The 20,765-nt window shown below is 41.8% G+C and overlaps 1 protein-coding gene across 2 annotated transcripts in view; it reads left to right on the forward strand.

Annotated features, from left to right (window-relative positions):
- Positions 1-20,765, forward strand: part of PTPRG (protein tyrosine phosphatase receptor type G) — a 418,432-nt gene that overhangs the window by 77,290 nt on the left and 320,377 nt on the right. For both annotated transcript variants that reach the window (XM_087744487.1, XM_087744488.1), the window contains one exon: positions 15,454-15,558. In XM_087744487.1, coding sequence (XP_087600613.1) covers positions 15,454-15,558 — 105 coding nt within the window. The remainder of the gene's footprint in view (positions 1-15,453; positions 15,559-20,765) is intronic.

The raw sequence follows: 20,765 nt of genomic DNA on the forward strand, positions 1-20,765 counted from the left end.
CTCTGTGGCCTTCTGCGACGAGTTCCCAGCCTGTAAGCTCCAGTGTGTTCCCATTGCTCTCATCCACCAGAGCCAGAAAATGTAAATATATCTAACAGATGTGGGAAGTTCACCTCTGTTGGCACTGCAGGGAAGCCGTGCCTGCCTTCCTGGTGGAAGAGGGAGTAGGATGGACAGGCACCGCAGGTACCTTGCTTCTCTTTTGACTGGCTTGACTCATTTGAGGGTGACTTGTGTTCCCTTGCTCTGCGCTTCACCTGGCGTAAGGATGGCTATAATAAGACAGAGCAATAGGCTCTACCTGTTATCCTCTACCTCAGCAGGAGGAACACGCATCTTGGTTTAAGACCTTTGCCCTTAGACTATGCAAAGATGCAAGTTTTGGCTTTCTGGTATCTATGAGGCTTAATGAAGTTTAGTTTTGCGTTTTCTTTGAGTTTGCTTAAAAATGGTAAAGTTTCCTTTCCTGCTTCTCATTCAATAGCTGAAGCTGGGATTCATAACACTGCAAGGGAAATATTAATTTAAAAGAAAAATCCTTTCCCTCCACTTTAAATTAAATTTAAAATGAAGGAAGATGTCTCTATTCCTCCCATGGTAATCTTTCTTTTGTTTTTAATACAATGTATTATAACATCATAAATAGAAATGTAATCTTATTAAAAGACATGCAGCAAGTGCTACTTTATTAGAAACTTTTTTAAAAGAATAATTTACCAAGTTGAAATATGAATACAGCTGGCTGGAAATTGCAGATTTTTACTAGAGCATAGCCATTTTTTTTAAAAGCAAATTAAAGTAGATATATTTTGAAGAAGTCCAATTTCTGATAGAACCAAGCTTTTAGTAGCATATTCCGGCACCATTATATATTTTTTATTATTTTTTATTAAAAAAAAAAAGCTCTTTAAAATTTATTCAAATGTAAATTAAAAAAATTTAAAAATATCCTTCTTTTTCTGTCCTCTTTTCCCCCTGTAACTGTAATCTGCATTGTTTGTAAGTGTGGAGTAGGAACAAAATTATTTTTAAAAGTCTCAGTTTGACTGTCACTTGACTTTTATGTAGTACAAATAAACTTACACCAACCCAAGGCCCTTGCCTGTGAATGACATAGTGTATGTGTAACACCTTCGTGCTTACCTAATTCTAAGGGGCATGAGTGCAGTGTGTGCTGAATATCTCAGCTGTGTTAGCCCCCAGTGGCAACTAAGGACTTGCAGCTCTTTCAAGGATTTCTTTCCTCCTGGCTTGACATATTCCTTACCGTGACCTGAGAAGCACCTTTTTCCTTTCCTTACCCATACAGGAAAATAACGAATAGTTATTGATTACATGTTGCTTAATGGGCTCTAATAAATTTACACTTAGAATAAAATTTTCAAATGAAGTGTTTCCAGATTAGTCAGGGCTTGGTTCATTTGCAGTTAACGCGGCTCTGCTGCAGTGGAGTGGCTAAAAATTGCAAAAGCAGCCTTCTGCTCTGTGTCTTTTTTGTTATTATAATATTTAGCCTTACATGAGTGGGTTACTGATGAGAAAGTAATCAGTGCCACCAGAAATTCATGAAGGGTACTCAGCAATAACTTTGGCGGTCCCTGGCCCCAAGTGGAATACCAGTCTATGGGATATTTCTGTTACTATTGGATTTGTCCCGTGTTTGGGCTCTCTCCTCCTTGCCCCGTCTCCAATCTGCTATGGCAGTGCTGCTCTGCAGTCTTGGCTTCACGTTGCCTGCCCTTCTGCTCCAGCTACCTGGGGCCAGAAGAGGCTGTTGTGTTTCTGTCCCAAAACATTTTATTTTTTCGACTGCTGTGAGCAGTGCTTTTGTCCTGCTGACCTGTCAGACCTGCCACCTGAATGTGTTCTTCAAGCCAGACCTTTCTCAGCGTGGCCGTGCTGTGCCTGAGCATTTTGGGTTCTTTCTGCACGGCATCTCTAAGAAATAGTCCTCCTTCTCTATCCACCCAGCTACATACCTCCCCAGGGTTTTGGCCCTGAGCAGTTCGAATGATCTTCGCTGGTCTTGTGTCTAGTTAGAAAGCTGGTGGAAGACTGGTTTTCAAGCCTGTCTCTTTGAGCCTGGGACCTTTATTGCACCAACCTCCTTCACATTCCCTGTGGCTCCGTCTTGTCCCACGCGTCCCGATTCCAGCTGAAGCTGACTCTGGCCCGCTCCTGCTGTTCAGTTTTGAAGCCTCAGCTTCTGTGCCCCTTTTCTGTGCATTCTGGGGATTTTGGGGGTGAAAAGGAGGATTGTTTGCTGGGATTTTTGTGGCTGTTGGGGAGTTGTGTTTTGGACTTCCAAAATCCTGGCAAGTCCTAGTATCCATCTTAATAGGACAACGGCATGAGCCAGCTCTGCTGGAAGCGAAGCTTCTTGCAGTTTCTTGGTATTTCAGCAGATCTGCTTAAACTAACTTCTTATCTCATGTTTGTATCTTTTAGTTCCTTTCAGAGCAGAGCAGTCATGAGAGGGATGTAGTCCATGTGGGCAAAGATGGTCTTTGTATACGCTGGGTTGACATCAATAATATCAGTTGCCAAATGTGGTCTACATCAGTCTTTCTTTTCCTGCAGCTTTAAATCTAATAACATACAATAGATTATATTTTACTAATAATTGTTAACTTTTTTTATAGCTATTTGAAGTCCTGTGTTCAAATCGGATTTGGTTGTCAGTTGGCAAGTATCTTGAGTATATAGATGCCTCTTTGTAATACATCAGTTTGTTCATCAGAGAAAACGACAATGTCAAGAGTTCTCTTCCCCCCCTCCCTGAAATTTTGATGCATGTTTTTTGAAGAAGTCATGAAAGGATTTAAATCCAAAGCTGAAAAGCCTGACTGGAACTGATTGCTTTGAGCTTCTTATTTACAAAATATGAATTGGGTGTTAAAAAAAGAAAGAAAACAACATGAGATTTTCTTATAAATAGTCTTTCTTTTGATTTTTCTAGCAAAGACTGTGGTGTATATGGAGAATGTAAAAAAGAATAACAATAAAACCATATTTAATGGTGAACAACTTTTTTGAGGAAAAATAATTTTTGATAGTCTGTGCAGTATTGATAGAAGTTCTTTATAGTTGTAAGATGCAGCTTTGCAGATCCCTGTCATGGGTAGGACAAATGCTGTCACAGAGCAAGCACTGATATGCTGTCAATGTTTAATGCATTTGTTATTAAAAAGTAATTTCCTTATTATAATGTATTTTTAAATTGTTTGGAGTAAGAGAGAATATCTGTTGTGATATTAATACCTCCTTTTTGTGGACAAACTAGAACATAGGATATTGCCATGCAGAAATCTTTTAAGCATTGCATAAAAGGATGAATCTGTTTTTTAACACTGACACCGGCTATACGGGAGATGAAATATTGTTACAGTTCACAGTGAAAGCACAAAAGAAGCCGCGTAAAATATGGAAATAGCAACTGTGGAACACATGCGCACACACTTAGGAATTAACTCTCCTGGGGAGAGTTATTTCCTTGAGTAATTAAACTTTCTGTGGGTATTGAGGACCATTCTGGGGCTTTCTGAGTCAAGTGGGGACTAAGTATGAAGCTGTATTGTAATTACATAGCCAAGCCAATCTGCTCGGGAAGTGAGAAACCTGCAGCAGTCAACAACCTTGCTTTCTGCAGGTGGGCTGAAGTCTTCGTGAGGGTTCTTATGACCCTTAAAAAAACAATTACATTTGTCAGGCTGCGGGCTGTATGCTAGATCCGTCTTCCACGGCACAGTGCTTTTGTTGTGTTTTTTAGTAATTTAAGTGCTTGTAATAACTGTAGGATTAGTAAAACTGGAAAGTGGGGAATGTTACAGAGTGCTTGAGACTGGAAGAGGAAGGGAGCGAGCTTCTGTGCCTGAGCCTTCCCGAGAAGAGGTGCTCTGGGGGAAATGGAAGCTTGGGCATTGAGCGTGCAGCTCTCCCGATTTCTTCTGCCCCTGCCACAGCTGACTTCTCGCTTGCTGGCCTGGCAATGTGGGACATGTTTGAATCGGTCAAGAAGGCTGTATGCCCCTCTGCTGATTATCACTTATGCTATGGTCTCTATTTTCAGCCAGAGCTGATCTGCAGTGGCACTTAAGCAAAGCATGTGTTGTTCCCAGCACTTGTGTGCACTGAGCATCTCCACTCAAACCTGCCCCTTGCTTAAAAGGTGGTGTGCATTTGAGCTCCCACCATGCCCGCCACAAGGTGAAGGCATCCCTTTGTTCCTCACGGAGCTCTTCATCTCCTCTTTCACTCTTGTGCTCTGAGAGCACTTCTTGTCTGAAGATCAACGCTTCTGAGTGCTCTAAAATCTAACTCTTTATGAGGCTTGTTATGAAAATGAATGATATATGAAACAAGGAAGTAGAGAGTGGAGTGGAGCATCTGAAACTTGAGAGGATATGAGCATGAGCACACCCAGGCCAGGCAGGGCTGAGCAGCCTGTGGCGGGGCTGTCCAGGCCAGCGCAGAGTAGAGCACAAGGTTGGTGTTAAAGATGCTTTGATTCATTCCAAGTGTCGTGTGTCATCCCCTGTCCTCCCTCCCTCCCCCACCCCAGGTCTTAGATTTTTGGTTAAAAATGAATTTTTTTTTTTTTTTTTTTTGAGTAATGGGCCTCAAACAGCATGTGGCACTGCAGTGACAGTCTTGCCAAAGACTGTCTAAAACTGAGTTATTGCTTCCAGTATCTCTGTGCATGTGCCCCAGGATAGCAATTGCCTTTTTCTGCAGTGGTATTGCAGCATGAACTTTCATCTAATTCATTATCCACCCTAATGCTCAAGTCTTTCTGCATTACTGCTTTCTAAACAGCAGTCTCTCACTTCATTCCTGCACTGATTATTATTTCTCCCCAACTGCATTGCCTTACATCTATCTTCAGTGGAATGTCTCACTTACAGCAGCCCATTTCGCTGAGCTTGCCAGACAGCTGAATATTTTTGAGGCATTCTTGCTTGCTTCTCCTCCTCTTGGTTTAGCATCATTTGCATTTACCCAGTGTGGCGTTAGCTTTGTCCTCCAGATGGTTAAATTGGTTGTATAGGAAAGAACAGTGACCCCCTGCCTTTTCCGACTGTGCTGCATACCATCGCTGTATGATTACAAAGTGTGCACCATTGCTGGCAATTTTTATCTATTTACTTCATCTAAGCTCTATTACTGCTTTTTTGTTCTTGCTGCCAAAGGCCTTAGTGCTCTTGCTCTTAGTAGTATGAGGCTTTGTGTCGAGATCTTTATTGTATTTGCTGGAGACAAATGACCAAGGAACCAAGTATTAGTTTTGGACCCTAAGCAGCATCAGACCCTCCTGCTGGGAAACTTCCAGAAAAATTCTTGCCTGGGTGAAAAACTAATGATGAACTGCAAAGCGAAGATGGAAGTTTGATTCATTTTACAGATCAGCCCTGTAGTATTTATAGTGTCTTTTCCCTTTGAACAATGCAACTTACTTGGAAGGAAAGAAGAGAGTTCTGAAAATGGTAGGTCACATTTTGGGGGCATATATCCCTGACTAACAACTTGTTCAGTCAGCACAAAAAATCTCTACTTATCTCAGTTTCCACTTTAGATTTATATTTTGGGAAATAAATGTGGATGAAACCCTTTGCTACAAAATCTGTATGTAATGCAAGCTGTCAGTATAAAAAAGATGAAAAAACCCCTGTTTTGTAGATCATAAGCCAAATTAAATACATTTTTACATAAATAAAAATGAATGCTTGTTTGCTTGGTTCTACTCAGCTTTTAAGTTTGATCCTAAAATAATTTTTGTGGATCTGGCTGGAATTGCTGTCACATGCTGGAGGCACTAAATCTGGCTACCTGAGCGCTACTGATCTGTTTCAGTGCGGAGTGATACAAATTTCAAGTTATTTCTGCTCAATCTGGGGGTGCATGCTGGTTTATGCCCTTCCATCTTTCCTCCAGGAGATTGTGCAGCTAGAGATGGCGAGACCTGACTGCAAACCGAGAAGAAGATATCTCACAGTGGGACTAGAGCATTTCTCCTTTCTTTTCTTAAATAGTTCCTTATTGAGCTTTCCACCTTCTGCATTAATTTGAAAGCCTGAACCAAATAACCAGGAAGAGATTGATGTGGCCTCACTTTATTTCCCACAGTCAATAAATTGTTAAATGGGGCAAAGGACACGGGTTAAAAAAAAATCATTTTGTATAAAGAATGAGGGATTTTTATTAGCTGACAGAGCCCCTGTCTCTGAAGACTTTATAATGGGGCAAGTTTGATCTCATGCCGTGCAGTGGGAGCAGCTCTCTTGGCTTCATGAAGTGCCTTGCCGTTCTCCGTGTGAATGAAATCAGCACTGTGCCTTGCATTTTCTGCGGAATGAATGCTGGGCTTGCTGCTCCTTTGGCGTTAGAGGCAGGTGAGTTTGCGGGGTGCCTCGGAGTGAGGACATTGAGCAGTGTCAATGCTGAAGTCCTCCCCAGGAGAGATCTGGCACGCTCTTAGCAAGACCAGAGTCTCCCTCTGGGGACTCTGCATAAGTTTAGCAGAGAAGGCCCCGGTTTGTAGATATATAATTGTCTTTACTGATATAACGCAAAGGTGGCTTTAATGGGTTGATGACGTGAGTAATGAAATTGTAGGCTACCTACGGGGAAGCATGAATGTGTCTGGCAAGATGGCAGCCTGGGTGGACAGAAGTCATGCGCAGAGCGGGTCTGCATCACAAGGTCCTTGCTATGGTTATTTGGATGAGTCTAGTAAATATTTTTTTTTTTACCAAGATACTTCTTGTTATGTGACTTAGGGGAATCTGTTTTGAAAACGTAATAAGGCTGTACTACAACAAATGCTGGCAGTGGATACAAGCAAATTATTTCCAGAGCAGAGACGTGAAACTGGTGATTTTGCATGAGTTTGTGTGTTTTTGTGAGTATTACTGGGGTTAGTGAAATGAAAATTGTATGATTCTGCATTAAACAAGGAATTGAAGGTATAAAATACTCCATTAAGGTCACGTTTATTTGCTGTTCAGAGGCTGCTCTTCTAACACTGTGCATGCTGCAGCACCGGATTATGTGAGAATGGGAGTGAGACAGGTGGTTCCTGCCACGGTGTTTTCTGTTGTAAAACCCTTAAGGTTTAGGTACTTGCAATAAGGCAAGAAGTGAAATAAAGCCCCCTTTTGCCATTGTTAATTCATCGTACAAACAAGTCTTCATTATATGTGTGTGGTTTATACGTTTCCTGGATAAACTATGCCGTGAATGAAGAGACCAAGGTGGCCCCTTCTCAGTGAGCCTGTGCTGATGGATTCGAGTCCCTTTTGCACAAATACATTGTGCTACCTCTGGATTCCAGCCTGTTCCAAGCTTGACTTCAAGCTGGCCCTTGGGGAAATAGTGCAAAGACATAGGAGCGGCAGCCGTGTGAGCAGTCATTTTGCCCTGATACCTGGGTTTTCATTGCCTTGGTTCGCTCTGACCAGGCTTCCCTAGATATCGGAGAATTGAGCTTATCCGTTTTCTCCCTAATGTCTGCTGTGATTTAGTCAGCGCTGGCTGAGAGAGCATCAGCTTTCCTGTGGAGGTCAGTCTTGCTTATGAACCTCTGCTCTGAAGTTTTATTTCTGTGTTTGCATCATGCATTGTTATGAATAAAATTCAGAGGTGACATGACCCTTCTGAAGTACAGCATGGAGAGGTGGTGAACAAGGATGAGGATTCCTCCTTTTAAGAAATGCAGATAATGATCGTTAACAGAATTCTGAGGGGCTGTGAAGGATGCATGGACCAGGAGTTTTCAAGGTTACAGAGTTTTCAGGTGCTCCCAATTATTTTTCTGTCTGACTACCCAAATCAGAAGTGTCTAAAATGAATCCGATTTTTAGGATGTAATGTGCATTAGTCTTCTTTAAGGTATCTCACCTTAGATGCCTAGAATACCAGTATGTTTGAAAACTTTGTCTTAAAGGTAAATGGAGTGTATTTCTGCACGCAGGGAAGTGGCAGGGAACAGTTCAGTGGGATAAAGGTTTTACTCTGGGTTTGGATCAAACACAGCTGGTTTTGATGTGTTTGCAGTTCTTGGTGATGGGGGTTCTCAGTTTCTGAAGCTGGGGAAACTTCATTCCCACAGCTATCACCATCGCACACTGTTTGTAGTGTGACATGAACAGCAGCCCCTCCATCCTGGAGGAGGAGTGGAGTTGTCTGGGCTATTTTGTTCTGCTCAGTATTTCTCCATTTGCTCAGGGGAAAAGATAACAGACTGGTGGGTTTTTTTCATGACATGTTGCTAATACCGGGTAGATTTGAGCTCATGTACCTCAGTCTGAGAACCCTTAGGCTGAGGGTGTTCCCCAAATTCCCTGGCAGAAGCTTTGCTGCATGGCACCACGTCCTCCTGGAAGGGGTGATGTTGCAGTTGGTTTAATTTGTGTGTTTTTATCTTGAGATGGAAATTCTTGGCACTGTTGGTTATCTGGCTGACTTTGCTTATTCCTAGCAGAAGTGCTGCAGGTGATGCCAGTTGACATCAGTGGTCCAAATTCACCAGCTATGTCATATCTTGCACAGCTGATGCCAGCAGAGTGTAAGCCACGAAAATGCAAAATCAAGCCCTTTCTAATCATCCGACAGCATCTGTCTCTTCCTGGCCTCCCAAGCTTCTTTTTCTGAGTCCACTTAATGGGACATCATTAATGCAACTTGAAGTTGCCTTACTGTCTTGCTAATGAGCTTTGCTCGTCTTGCTTATAAAGCCAGGCAGGCTGAGAGAAGGATCCGTGGGAACTCGTGACTGAGGAGACCGGTTGGCTTTTCCTCGGGAGGGCACCTGTTCTGCTGGAGAGCGGCCGATAGCACTGGGCATGGCGGTACGCTTGGGTGTCCTTGTTCTGGTTTGGCATAAGGCTTGCTCTGAAGTAGGAGACTTTCCTGTCGCCCTTAAACTCCATCCCTTGTAATGTGAGGAAAAGACTGCACTGAAAATCTGTTTTCTGTTGCTTGTCTACATCAGCCCTAATGCTTTGGGACTCACATTGTGTTGATACATTGGAGTAATACAAAATTGTATTACACTTAACTCGCTGGCTTTGAACTCAACAGGTTACCAAGGGTTAATGCACCTAGTGACTGGTGTATTCATGTTTGGGATAAGGGCTTTTAATTCCGCTAGTTAATTTAATCCCCACAGTTTGACAGCATGTTCCCTGGACTGTTTTTCATCTTCAAATTGCAGTCTGCTGGTTAGTTCCTGTAACGGCCTGCTGTGCTCTGCATTTGTGTTCTTGTTCTTAGGATTTGCGCTGTTACCACATCATCTATCAGACACATGAACAACAGAGAATGAATGGTGTGAAAAGTCCCCATGTCATTTTTAGGAATAGACCTGTGGGTTGTGCTTCTACAGGGATTAAGGGGCTGCCTGGGTGACTGTCATCTGGGACAGGGATATACATCTCTTGGCAGATGTAGCAGCCGGGTGTCTGTTATTTCACTTAGTTATGAGAAACTTGTGATTTGTAACTCCCATATTTTATTAATGGAAAGCTATGAAAATTGTGTGTGCATACATAGGAGAATAGATTTTGTCTTTTATCTGATAACCAGAAGAAATCTCGGCAGCATAATCAAAGGAAGAAGTCTCATTCAGAATATAATTTGTTGATGCCACCATATGTTGTTTTAACTTTCATCCTTCTTTGGCAAGATATAAAATAATCTGCAGAATATGGGAATCCATGGCTGAAGAGTCTGTCTAAAAGTAATGCACTATCAAAATGGATTAGCTGTGCCTGAAATGTTTCTAGATTTATTTGCTGTCGGAGGGTGGCAAAATATTTAAGGCAAATAGCCTAGTTTTGTTTAGGAAGTTGTTCATGAAAGAGCCTAGAGAGATTAATTTAACCGTTATTTATTTTAATTGTACAAAAATATTTTAATTGTTTAATATTATAAAATTATTTCCTATAATTTTTTTTTCTCTTCTCTTTTTCCCTTCTGGCCCATTTGACAACATTTGTTCTAAGAAATTGCCCAGAACCCGAAACTCTCTTCAGCAGAGCATGTGTTACAGTGCATGGCATTGCAGTGTCTTCAGGTTACCTGCTTCTCTTTAGCACAGTCCAATTAAAAATACAGTAAATGCACCTAGGTAAAGATGCTGCTTTTTTTTTTTCCGTGAGGTTTGCTTGAAGCTTTAGGCTTGCAGATGGCTAAGTGTCTTGGCTCACTGATCTCTTAAACTCCATTTAAGAAATGATGCAAAAGCCCCTCAGGTAATGTTTCTGTGCCTCCTCCCCCTTCTAAAATGCGGTGTTGTGCAGTCGTCAAGAAAACAGTGGTTTTCTTGTTTTTTGAAAAGTTTCCTTTCTTCAGGCATTGGTTTGATACAGAACTAATTGCTAGCATTCCTTATGATTTAATGCTTTTTTGCTACACACTAACAAGATTTTATTTTTAACCCCCCCTGCTCTAAGTTTTTCCATAGTGCGACACTACTCCAGATTCCAGTAGTCAGGTCTTCTTGTCTCCAAAGGCTGGCTTGTTTTCCAGCAGTAGCACCAGATTGAACTACATCAGTTACGAGGTGTGTCAGCATTAGGGACTAGGACTCAAACTGATTCAGCTGCTAGTATAGCCCACAGTGGCAAGTCACAGAATAATGACTATGAGCTGGGCACTGTGTGTACCTTTGACTTTGTACCATTTTAATCGGAACAGCTGAAAACAGATTTGTGTGCAACCCTCGTCTTCAAAGAAGGCTTAAAAGAATCCAAGTTTGGCACGTAATCTAGTTAATCTACCATCATAACTAATGATTTCACCATTCAGACATAAAGCATCGACCTTAAAGGATTTTTCTTACATAGCTGATGGCTTGATACCTTTTAAACACTAATGCCGAGGGTATAATCTCTGTGAATAGTATAATAGCTTTATATTTAAGGTAGATTGGGGATAAAATTTTGTGTTTTCATGTGAACTGTGAATACCAGTAAGGTATTCAGGCAGGAATTACCTTATCGTACCTTTGAGGGCACTTATCAAATAATTTTTATTTGAAAGTTAATACATTGAGACAGAGTGAATGGAAAGCTGATCAGAATGCTACGGCATATCCCAGCATTGCATTGCTTTTGCTGTCTGCAGAGATGCGGCATGGGTTGATTCATTTAGCACATCATCTAAAATCATGTAGCGTTCAGTACCGATTAAAATTATATGAAATTGTGTGTAAGAGATTTCTCCATGTTAGCTTTGAAGGATCCTCTATTCCTTGCAGAAGTAGTTCTGATAGGCACAGCACAACTCCACTGACTGCAGGTGTTACGCTTCATAGGCACCAATACTGCACCAGCAGCCAGAGGAGTTGCTCAGGATTTAATTTCACGCTTGTGTATCTGAGTGTAAGATTGGTCCCCTTCTCTTTTAATCGTGTATCTGCAAGTCGCAGACCATATATTATGGTATTCATTACTCCTCTGCCATCAGCAGTGACATGATGCATCAAATGGAAGCTTGCAGGGCAAGGGCTTCTGCTGTCCCTTCTCTTCCTCTCTGCCTCCTGCAGTGTGTGTGTGCTTCTGGTCCGCCCCACCCCTCTATTTTGGCTGCTCCGTTTTGAGCCTTCCCAGAGCATGTTACTGCCCCTCCTAGTGTCCCGATTTCCACTTCCCCAACTTTTCCAGGGTTCCCAGAAGAGAGGAGCCTCCCTGTGTTTGCTCCATGCTGGACCAGCCCATCTAATTGCTGGCTTTTCTCCAGCATCCACTTCTGCAGGACTGGAGCTGCTCTCTGTTCTTGAGCTGTTAAGTGTCTCCCAGCTGCAAAAGACTTGGGGAAACCTGTAGCGATTGGTGCTAATAGAACTTAACTTTCTTAAATATTTTCTCCAAAACTTGTTCAGATGTTAGAAACACTGGAAGATGTCAGCTGAGTTTGAGTCACTTACTTGCATGTATAGCTTCTGAAACTGTGGAATTGAAACATTTCACAAAAATGAATAAATGTACTCTAATGACTGGAGCTGAACAAGATATTTTAGCTGTATGTAATTTCAGTGAAAGAAGCAGATTCAGCAACACCGAGATGCCTGTTAAATTTTCACTGCTGGTGTCAAGTTGTTTTGGTCAGAAGGTACATCCCCAGCCCCCCCAAAAATCTGGAAAAAGTAGCGATTCTGCCTGAAACATAAGATGGTTTTGATATCTGAAGCACTTGTTTTGAAATAACTTGACGTGAATACTTTGGCTCTTCCAAACTTTTAGCTGAAAAGCCACTGTGTGCTCTGTTCTGTACCTTGCACCTCTTCCGTGTGGGAGTCCATTGACCCCAGTTGACACCACAGGACAAAAGCACCGTGAGATTGAGCCTGTGGTTTCCTGATGTCTTTACCAGTATAAGATATTGCCAACAACAGCTGTTTGTTCCCACAGTGTTTTCTCGGAGTGTTTGTGAGGTCCCATGCAGAAATGCACGGCCGTGCTGTGAACAGGCTGGGGAGCTGAGCCAGCTTAGGGAAGAAGGTGGTGTCATGATTTTTCATACAGACCATTACCTTTCCAGTTCACAGCATGGCCAGAGATCTTGACCTATCATCCCTTCCCCAGAGTGTCTGCAGCTATCCAGTAAACGTATATCTTCTGTAAATTGCTAATGATTACTGAGTTATTGCATGTTTGTAAGGGGACTGTTGACATTAATGTTGGGCTGCCTAACAGTGGTGCAGGATTTTATTTAGAACAGGATGTTCCAATTTGTTTCTTTTTCAGTCCCACACAAGATACTTAGTGGTATAACCAGCAAGTTCCTTCCCACAGTTCTCTTGATAAATACTTGAGCTTCCCTCTTCTTTTGTAACATCCTTCCTGGTGGAAATAAATTTGTGTACAGCATGGCTCTTCACCATTTGTAAGTATAGATAAATGTACAAATCTATTAAGCGTCTATGCAGAAAACTAAACCTGCATATTTTCACAAGAATGTCAGGTTTTTAATTGCATAAATAAGATGCTGACTGAAGCAAATGTTCAATTTCACATTAAAGTTAGGCATTCATAAAGGCTTGGATTTGCATAATTTAATTTTCTGCACAGAGGATACTGAAAATCAATGGTATGATTCATAGCCATGGTCACCATGTGGCTTTTTGACGGTTCAAGCTAGAAGTACAAAGGGTTTTACAACTTCAGATGTTTTGCACTGACTCGGAGCCTTTTTTCGTTCCACAATATAGATTATTTAGACATAGCTTCCTTCTCCTGATGGTGAGGCACACAGAAGGGCTCACTGAGCAGATACCTGCCAGAGTACCTTATTCCTGGGAGGAGGCAGGGTGAAATCTTCCTTCTGCCTGCAGGAATCAATTTTTCTGGATGACAGAAATCCCGCAACTATTTGCCTGCTCTGTGCAGAGGATGCTCGGAAGAAAGCTGCTGTTGTCTTTCATTTTGTAATAAGGAGGGACTTGTGTGTTTCTCAGCACATGTGATTTTTAAGTGAATAATCGGGCCACTTTTTTCTGATAGCCTTTCCAGCCATCCACCTAGGTTATTTCTGTATTCTCTTCCTTGGGATTTTCATGGTCTCTGATCTTTGCTCAGTCTTTTTTTTGCCGAGAGGGTTTGGGTCTCCGCATCCTTACCTGTTCTTTCTTGTTGAAATGAGTGCCTGTTGCCTCCCAACGAGGGAGACATAGTGGGGTAAATCAGAAGAGGAAAATAAGGTATGTGATATTGTGTTGCCTGCAAATCCTGGTAGCGTGATGTGTTCCAGCGTTTCTAGTTTGCAGCCTGGAGTGAATTAGCATTTAGAAAGTTGCCAAGAAATCTGCAAAAGTCATTCAAATCAGAGGCTTATAATAAATGGCACAATTAGTACCTTTGATCGCACAAGAGAAAATTTGGCAGGGGCAAACCTGTAATGCCTTTCCTGAGATTGCGTGACTTTTCCTGCCACTTCAGGATTCCAAAATCTGCAGAAATTCATGATCCGCGTTGCAGAGTGAAGGTTGTCTATAGACTGTTTAGCATACACAGATAGCCCTGGGACATAGCATGCTGTCTCCTACTCTGGTACAAAGGGGGTGTCACCCAGAAGCTTTTCTAAAGGGAAAGAAAGCCAAATTCTGAGTTACTCGTGCTTGATGTTCAATGAAGTCCTGTTACAAGCTTCGTTTCAGCCCAGCTGTAATTGGCCTGGGAACAGAAGGGAATACAGTGCTTGGTGACTGCATGCGGGTAGCAGTGCTTTACATGGTTTTTCTAAAGTTTTAATTTGAATTTTTCAGCTAGTTTCTTACTGATCAAATAAGTGGTTTGGGATCAGTTGGACTTAAATTTCCATAGAGCCAGTCGGTGCATACTGTTGTTCTTTGCATTCCGTGTCTGCAGATCTAAGGGTTTTTTTGTTTGTGCGCGTTTGTTATAGCACAAAAGTTTTCGGCTGTGGTGCTCTGAGAAAGGTAGTTGAATTTATTACAGACTTTTTACTGACATTTGTGTATTCACACACCTCTGGTTTGGTTCAGTCAGATGCATAGAAACAATAACCAAAATTTGCACATAAAAAACCTGAAACAACCTATGACCTCATGGAAGCTATGCATTCCTTTACAAGAAAAAAAAAATATATTTTTTGAGGTATAAAAGAAAAACCTTGGGATGCAATGTAGGACGCTTTCTTTTCTGTTTTGGTTGATGAATTTAATTCCTTCTAGCTTGTGAAGTTTTAGAAAGATTTCTTCATTACTGGCCTCTCCCTTTCATGTCGTAAGGCATTGGTGTTGCACGCTGGGTATTTTGTCTGACAGACGCAACCGTCCTCTGGCTAGAAGGCAGTGCTGCATGTCCGCCTTGCTTGGGTGAATCACATGAGGCGACGTTCCTCGAGCCTTGCTCGTGTTGGGGTCGTTACCCAGTGCGCTGTGGCCTCAGGTCTGCAGGCTGGGCATGGAGGAGATTCATTTGGTCCTGAGTGAAGTTGCTCTACCTGGGATTTTCAGATGTGGTTTAGAATAGATGCAGTTATGCTAACCAGGATAACACTGTGCCAGCATATTCCTCACGCTTGCATCTGTATTCTTTTATGGATCTTGATAATTTTTGTGTTGAAGTACAATTAATAGTTCGGTAGTTGCTGGCAAAGTAAAGTAAGCTATCTTTCAGGTCTAGACGGACGAAGTTTGGTCATATGTCATGGCCTATACTTGTTTGCTTGTGTATATCAGAATTTCCTCATGGAAATTACTGGAGTTACTGCAGGCATGTGCCAGATCAGAAAAATGGCATCAGTGAGTCCTGGCTTCTGTGAATCATCTTTGGATGGCGGGTTTTCATGGGTGAGGAACACGCCTTGTTAAATGTTTTTTAAGCAATGCCAAGTTTGTAGTCTCTGCTCAGCAAAGATTTAAGCTTCACAGTGTAAACTCCAGGGAGTAAATATCACTTTCCTAACGATTCCTGCTCCTTCTCTTCCCAGCTCTGACTGAAGGTTATGTTGGCTCTCTGCATGAAAACAGACATGGTAGTTCTGTGCAGATACGGAGGCGAAAGGCTTCGGGGGATCCTTACTGGGCATACTCGGGTGAGTTGACTTCTTCAGAGGACTGAAATATGAAATATCTCCAAAATCAAATTGTTTACTTGCTTTTTGTTATTACTGCGCTCAGAAATAGTTTAAATCAGTTTTACAGTGTATTTTCTTCTGCTGGCTTCTTTGCAAACTCCTTCTACACACTTCCTCTCCTTTCTTGCATTCCTGCCATTTACCTGCAGGATTTGCCTGATTACTCTGCTCCTTCTCTCAGTCTTATCTTAGTTCCTTAACACACCCTTAAAAAGGCGTACTCCCACAAACTTTCCTTTACTCTCCCTGTCCAATCAGTATGTTCCCAAGCTCAGCATTTGCTTACCCTGTCGAGCCTTCTAGGAAGACTGTAAGCATCCATATATACATCCAGATTAAAAAAACCCTAGAAATTTTACAATTATTTCTTTGTGTGCACGTATTTTTGCGGTAGTGTATAATGACAACAATGAGACCTGTCAGTGCAGCATCACACCAGGATGCGTGATGCTGAGAAGGTAGGATATTGGGAGGGTATTTTATTGTTTGTCCCACTGCTTTTATAAGTCTTGTGGAAAACCTGATGCATCTGCACAATTTTGAAATGCCACAAATCAAAATATACTTCAGAATGATGTCTTTGATGTATGGTTTGATGGTTGGTTCAGGCCTAGAAAATTTCAGGTCTGTATTTGAGGTTGTTAAAAAATCCCAACAACTTGAAATCGTGTTAATAGCTATGTTGACCCTATGGAAAAATACCTAATATCTAGAAAGTTTTTATGAAGATTTCAAGCATCATAATAAACTTGTGTGTGCTTTTTTGGAAGATCTGAGATGCATTTCAAACATTTGGTGCTCGTCCAGGAGGAAGGCTGTGCAGGCCTAGTTTTAGCTGAAGGAAAAATATTACTTTCTAAGAAGCCTGAATAGTGACACCAGGTAAACAGGCAAATGTTAATTTTTGAGTGCCAACCCCTCTCTTTTATACAGAACATAAATTTCATTGGAAATGAATGATTATAGGTAAGCTTAGAGTTTTTTTTCCATTAATACACAAAATACCAGATGTCACAGGTTTTCTCTATTAGATCGCAAGGTACAAGCTATCTCATTTGCAAATGAGGTCACGCAAGTAAAATAAATCTAAACATTTTAGTAATGTAGGACAAATGACCACTTCTTGTTAGACTTTGAGATTATCAAATGGACAAATATTGCCACAAGATATACTTCCATATTGCAGCTTAAAATAACTTTTTTAGATTTTTAAGCCCCCAAACTCATAAAGAGTAGAAATAAGCAAATAGAGGAAAAAAATTTGTATATTGGAATGAATGGCCTGGTCCTATCCGCTGTCTTGTGTAAAATATTACAAGTTAAGTGCCACTTGACAGTTTTATTTTGTTTGTGTTACTGAAAAATATATTTGGAATATTCATTGCAGGTAGCTAAATGAAAAAGTTGTAAAAAAGGTAAAACACTAGTGGAATTATTCTGTTGTCATATGTGTTAAAACTCTTTGCTTGAGTTACTGGACTTGTGGCTTTTTTTTCTTTTTTTTTAACCAGTCCTGGTTTAAAAAAAAAATGGGGGGGACTCCCCACCACCAAACAAACAAACAAACAACCCCCCCCCCCCCAACCCCAGGCAAACAAACAAAGCAACAAAACCCCACAAACCCACCATGCACCAGCTTATGCATAGACAGTTTTCCTAATTCTATTTTTGTGATGGTGGTGTTCTCCCTTTATGAGTAATATCACTTCTTCACCCCTCCAAAAAAGCTTTTACCACCCACGAATCCTTTTAGATTTATGTCAAAATAAAATGTATAGTCCTGATGTGTAATTATACCTTACCTTTTGGGGTTTTGCATCCTTTTGTCTATTGATAAATCTCCTGCTTCTACGAGGAAAATAGCCAATCTGTTTTTCAGAGAACAGATAGTGACTTCTCAGCTGTCAATCACATGCCATTCTACCTGATTAGTGCTATCTAATTAGAACCTTTTTATCACTATTGCTGATAAAAAGAGTAAATTAGGAGATGGAAAAGGTGGAAATCATAAATCTACCAGCACTTGTCAAGAAACCAGAAGAGGATAGAATATCGTTTTCTCAGGATGCTATGTCAGGCTACTGTTTGAACAGAGTGACTTGAAATGCTTTTCCAGGGGAATGTAGTTTGGGACCAAGTATTTCAGCTGCAGAGTCTTCGCCAAAGGTTGCATGCCATGAAATAGAGGTGTGAGCAAACAGCCTGCGTACTGCGTGTCCCGGCTGTGTGGGTTGTGTGGATACCGCATCTGAGCAAGCCCTTCCTCGAAGTGGATGGAGATCTGGTGTCCTCCCGAGCCATGTTGTGGTCTCTGCCTGCAAGGAGGAGCAGCTCTGCCCAGCTGAGCCCCGCAGCAAGCGCCCACAGATCTGCATGAGAGCAGGAGGGACAGGGCCACAAGTGAAGCGTGAGTGCTGAGATGCCGGCAACGATTTGGGTTGTGTCTGAGAGGGAAAAGGCAAAGGCAAGTAGAGACTTGGGAAAGACATGGTTATTTCTAAAGGAATTTTCCAGGATTGATGCTATGTCCTGCAGAAGGCTCAGTATTGCCAGCATCTCCCTGAGAAAGGGAGGAAATTAAGATGAGCAAAATAAAGGCTGCTGCTTTGTCATGGCTTTTCCTATGTGGGAATTTCTCTCTCTCTTTCCTCCCCTCACTTGGTTCCTTCCAGCTCCACATGGGATTTTCAGCCAGGTCAGCCTCTCTTATCTGCTGTCTTTTGTCCATGTTTGTTCACTGAAGGGACGAGAGGTAATGAAAATGCTTAGCTTCTGTGTTTAGGTTGAAGAAGGGAATAAATGGTGGGTGGCAGAGCCCAGATGCCAGACAGATGCTTTTTTCTAGCTGTGCACAGTGAGGAGGATGATCATGTTATCTGTTTCTTTCTCCTTGCTTTCCCATTCCCCAGAATATTTCCCAGGAACCCTGAGCAGGGCTTGGCTAAGCAGTTTATGTATTAACAATGTTTGTCCTGCGGGAGGGGTTTTGGACATGACTAGGAAGTTTACATCAAGTGAGCTTACAGAGAGTGGAAACTTTACAGTAAGCAATTAGTCTGTGTCAATGTTTGTAAAAGAGCTTGGAAACCATTATCTGGTAGGCTGCTTCCCTTCCCTGTCCTCAAATGGTTAGGCCAGCTCGCCTCCAGCTAGTTGTACAACATCTGCTGGCCCAGCCCCAGCAATTATGGGCAGGGAAGAAAGTTATGCTAGACTGTACACTGGTGAACGTGAAGTTTCTTCTAAGGGAATTTGCCAACTGGAGTAAATAAGACCAGGACAGCTTCTGCCAGCCGTCAGCGGACAGCCATCTGTGAAACCCCAGTACTGAACAGCACGCCCATGTCTCTGCTGGGCCTACATTACGCTGCACTATAGCTTTATATTGATTTCAATTGAGCTATAGTGATTTATAGCAGGAGAGGCTTCTCTGCGTTTATGGCTGCGCCTGCCTGCTTGCAGAACTTTTGTATTTTGGGGCTTAAGTGTTCTGTAATAAATCCTGAGGTGGGGTTGGAGAGGTCTGAAAGCAGCCAGGCAGTTGTGGTTTTCCTGCCTGGGGGTGAAAAAAGGCCACAGCCGTACTGCAGAGAGCCCTCGAGTCCTGATCTTCCACAGGGTATATCTGTCCTATACTGTGCTTACAGAGTAATTCCTCTGTAGCCTGTAGGAAACTACTGCTGCTCCATGCTCTTGTGGAGGGTGAATCGTCCAGGAGCTGGTTTAAACTCTGGAGATCAGGAATTTTCCTGGTTTTATGAGCTGTCTATGGCATTACCATGTACTGCCTGGTAATATTGCTCCTTTCAAGCCCAAGAGTTTAGAGAGAATAAACGTCAATTATTGATCAGGAGTCAGACAGCCCTTGGGTCTGTAACATTTGTATAAGGCACCTACATACCCAAATGTCCCTGCGACAGGACCCCGTGAACTTCAGTGCCCTGTGCTCATACTGCATGTGCCCTGGACAAAGCCGCAGAGCCCGCACCACAGAGCTCTCGCTTCACTGTCTGATTGTAAAGGAAAGGATTTTTAAGCCTTATAAAATAAGCCTGTTGTCTACAGAGACAATTCTGACTATAACATTTATTCCAGTTCAGAAATAAAACTCACAAAAATAAAGACTAGATAATTAAATGAAGAATGCCCATTTTAAATCGATTCTGTCAAAAAGACAGAAGGAAACACAATCAGCCTTTCAGAAGAAACTTCGTTAAGTCTACGCTAGCAGCTCTTTAAACCAAATTCAGAAGCGAGCAAACACTGAAAACAGAAGACTAACTTGTCTTTAAATAGGAACTGCAAGGCTGAACAGAGACTCAGATATCCTAGATGTTCTTTTTAGGATTTTTCAGGAAGCTCGAACTACGTTTCTAGGGGGATTTCTCTGCGCGTGTGTATTTGTGTATGCTTTGGCAAAGCATTTATTCCATGATCGTGTCTTACGGTTTGCCAAAGACTTCCTAAATGTGACTGGCCCCATTACTTGCAGTGTAACAGGAATGTGGAATAGGCGCAGCCCAGTCAAAGAAAGAAGTAGGTGTGGATCTGAATGTGCTTCAGTGCAGTCTTTTCTTTTCACAATAATCTTTTCTGTTAGACTAACCACTGAATGGACAAGTTTGAAACGATTTTTAGCACATCTTTATAATTGCCATGGAGCTCAGTATATTTCTAATACCCGTAATAGTGACAGATAGCAGTTCAGGTGCCTTGTCGTCAGTGTGGAAACATTTTTGTAAATATATAAGCTGTTTTTTTAAAAACAAACAAACAAACAGACCAAAACAAAACTTGAAAAGAAATCCTACAGAAATATGCAATTGAAACATCTGCCAGATCCAGGGCTTTCTGACTGGCCCTCCCTTGTGTAATGGATGCTACTTCACAGAGCATAATATTCCAGACATATAAAGATGCCTCTCAATGTCAAGTGTTGCATCTGTCAGTGCTGAGAACACTTTGCAGGTGACCTGAGCAGACCCTATTTTGCCTTGCAGTAGCCCAGAAAAAGGCTAGTGAGAGAGTCAGGACTTTAGGAGGAGATTACGGTATGAGATGCTGATGCAGATGCTTGTATCTTAAGTGACAGTAGCTCTAAAGGGCCTATACCTACTCATATCTGGTTTTCTGAAAAGCCATTATGTAAAATTAACCTTACAATT

Source organism: Nipponia nippon, unplaced genomic scaffold, assembly GCF_047370975.1.
Source record: "Nipponia nippon isolate SJK-2023a ecotype South Korea unplaced genomic scaffold, ASM4737097v1 scaffold_9, whole genome shotgun sequence".
Lineage (NCBI taxonomy): Eukaryota > Metazoa > Chordata > Aves > Pelecaniformes > Threskiornithidae > Nipponia > Nipponia nippon.